We start from the raw sequence: 3281 nt of genomic DNA, 5'->3' as shown, positions 1-3281 counted from the left end.
GGAGTTGACGGCCGGGCACGGCGGTGGCGCTAGAGATGGGGAGGGGGGCGCTGGGCTGCGGCAGTGGAGGCGACGAAAGCGAGGGGGATATTTAACTTTTTACCATCATAACGGATGGTGCCTCCTCAAATAGCAGCTTTAGTTTTGGTGCTGCGTTTTTAGCAACAGAGAGAGAAAAACGATACACATTTACCATTTTTACTCGCGTGGCACGCCAGCTCCGCTTTCCAGCTTGGATCCGACTCAGCGTCCTCAGGTAAAATGACCGCCCCTGCCTCTAGCTTCTCCCTCCCCCCATTACTGACACACGGGCCCCACAAGTCAGATTCTTCTTCAACCTCCGGACATCACCACACAGTGAGGAAGGGGAGGAGCTCGTGCAGTCCATGGTGACAACGCTCGTCTCCACCCGAGACGCCAGTGACCCCGACGAGGGCGCGTCCACCGTCGGAGTCAGGGTCACGCCAGACGGAACCAACCGCGCTCGTTGGAGCTAGGGATGGGCGGCGCTCGCTGGAGCCAGGGTCACGTCCGCGCCGTGTTGCTTCTTCCTCCTCTTGTGCTTGTTCTTGCCCTTGGATGGTGCCTCGGCGGGCGGTATCTCCGCAGGCGGCGTGGGGGCCTCGCCCATGGGCGGGGGCGTCGTCGCGGGAGGCAGCGACGCGGGCGCCTCGGCCGGGGGCGGTGTGGCTGTCAGCGGAGGCGCCGCGGCGGGTGGTTGCACGGCGGGTGGGAGCACCGCGGGCGGCGTCGTGGGAGGTGGCGTGACCGGTGGCGGCGTCACCGGAGGGGGTTTGGCCGACGCGACAGGGGTGGCGGTGGGCGCTGGCGTTGTCGAGGTGGCAGTGGGCGCCGGCGTCGCCGAGGTCGTGGGTGCAGCCGGGGTCGTGGGTGCGGCAGGGGTCGTGGGTGTTGTTGGCAGTGACTGCGCCACGGCGGCGGCGAGGTGGAGCACGAGGAGGGCGCCGAGCATGGCAAGGCAGCGCCATCGCCGGAGCAGCGGCGCGGCCATGCTGCCGGTGGTGGCGGTCTGCTTGTTTGGGGTGCGTGTGGATGCTCCGGCTAGATGACGAAGGAGAATCTAACTTGGGGCCCGCGTTTCAATGAGGGGATAAAGACGCCAGGGGCATGGGAGGTCTTTTTATCTGAGCCTGCTGACTCGGATCCGAACTGAACAGCGGAGCTGGCGTGCCATGCGAGCACAAGTGGTAAATATGTATCGTTTTTCTCTCTCTGCTGCTAAAAGTGTAGCGCCAAACCTAAAACTGCTATTTGAAGAGGCGTCATCCGTTATAATGATAAAAAGTTAAATATCCTGAAGCGAGGCTAGAGGGATCGTATTTTTGGATGAGGAGAGAGGAGGCTTTTGTGGACGTGAATTTCGGGCGGCGTGGCTCGTTCTTGGCCACATGAAGGGAATTCGGGGCGATGTGGCTCAGTGTGGGAATTGCGGGTGACGTGTTGTAGCTGTGCTGCTGGGAGGAACATAGGATTGAAGAGGTTATTGGTTAAATCGAGCTCAGTGGAGACTAACGAGGTTACCTGGAGGTGAGCAACCGCCAGCAGAAAATGTCATGTCTTATCCGACGAGGTCTTGCTATCCTAGACACAGAACGATTGGCTCTCTATCTTGACCACCACCGGCATGCCTTGGTAGGCGTCGTCATCGACCTTGCCAAGCCACTATGACGCCATCAATGGTTAGACGAAGAAACTGGCACTTTCATCAGCCAAGGCCATGCCTCTCATTCTTACGTCTCTCGTAGTTTAATCGAGCTCATGGTGTCACCAAGTGCATTTCTTAACCATGCAAACATAGGTGGCACCATGGCGGGAGCCGCAACAGCATTGACAACCTGTGCTTGAATCGAGCTCGTGGTGGGGCACCGAGTGCATTTCTTCACTGTGCAAACATAGTCGGCATTGGCGCCATGGCGGAAGCAGCAACAACATTGACACGGGAGTAATGGTAGAAGAGAAAGATTATTATAATCTCCCCCGGTCCAATATACTTTCATTCTAAATTATAAGATATTTTAGCAATTCTAGATACATTAGTTTTATTATGTATCTAGATATAGTGTATATCTAAGTGTATATCAAAAATTACCATATCTAGAAAAGCCAAAGCATCTTATAATTTTGGATGGAGCATTAGGCATTGTTTCTATTAATGGCGGCATCAATATTTTTAAACTAAATATTTGATAGTCAAAAGTTTGATCTTACCTCGTTTAGAAATCAATACGACAGAAATTATACCCCTCAAAAGCAACGAGCGTTAAATCCCGGTATGAATGCAAATTCTTTATGCATATTTTGCATTAAATAGGTCAAGTTTGGATCTCCCAAGAAAAATGAGAATGAGGTAGAAATATAAGAACTTGATCCGAACACTTGATTCTAGAATGAGATTCTAAAATCCAACTATCTACCCAAAACCTATTATTTGAAGGTTTTCGCTATACAAAGACAATACTATGAGTGAGATCCAAACATCCTTATTTTTTAATCCAAAATCCAGATTTTACATTCACTGTCTAGAATCCAGAATTTCACTATGAGAATGAGATCCAAACATGCACATAGTAATCCTTTCTCTTGTTCATCAGTTATTTACCTCTCTCTGTCTATCGCGTCCTCGAAGTGCCTTAACAAGTGATGCTTTTGTGCGGTTATTCTGCTTAATGTTCAGCTAACTCTGTTTAATGCTAAATTGTTAAAGCCAAGTCCATATCACCCTCGACTATACTACACTCCTTTAGGTCTTGTTTTTTGATAAGGAAGACCTTATTCGGTTTGATAGGCATTATATGGATTGAAGGATTGAAGGGATAAAATCCCCTTCAAGTCAAAATCTCTCAGTGTTCCGTCCTATCTCCTTGGAGAAAGGACTCCCCAAGGATTAAAAGGATTCTATTGAACCACTGGTTAACTTTGAAACAACGGTGCGACGGCTAAACTTGAAATCGAAGATTCCTCCTGCCTATACATTTGCTACTCATTACGTCAGTTCCCACTGCACAGATGCCCCGTGCGCCGGTTATTCCCCATTCCATGGGGTTTGAAGGGGATTAGCAGGGATTAGAGGGGATTTTGACTTGCTAGGGATTAAAACCCCCTCAATCCCCTTGGATTGATTTGCAACCGAACAAGGCCTTAACAAAATCATAATATGTCACCATCCAAACCTTGTTTGACCCTGAATCCCTGATATAATAATCGACAATCTGGATCTTAAAAAGTCAATTGCGATCAAAAGATGACAAAAAAAAAAGGAA

The 3281-nt window shown here is 50.1% G+C and overlaps 1 protein-coding gene across 1 annotated transcript; it reads right to left on the bottom strand.

The window, feature by feature from the left end:
- Nucleotides 1–493: 493 nt before the first annotated feature.
- LOC136465985 (lysine-rich arabinogalactan protein 19-like) lies at nt 494–1012 on the bottom strand. The gene has a single exon (XM_066464511.1). The coding sequence runs from the start codon at nt 1010–1012 to the stop codon at nt 494–496; it is 519 nt and encodes a 172-aa protein (XP_066320608.1).
- Between the last annotated feature and the right edge of the window lie 2269 nt (nt 1013–3281).

The sequence above is a fragment of the Miscanthus floridulus genome, chromosome 7, assembly GCF_019320115.1.
Source record: "Miscanthus floridulus cultivar M001 chromosome 7, ASM1932011v1, whole genome shotgun sequence".
NCBI lineage: Eukaryota > Viridiplantae > Streptophyta > Magnoliopsida > Poales > Poaceae > Miscanthus > Miscanthus floridulus.
The sequence above is the reverse complement of the archived record's forward strand: the minus strand, read 5'-3'. Positions and strand labels throughout refer to the sequence as shown.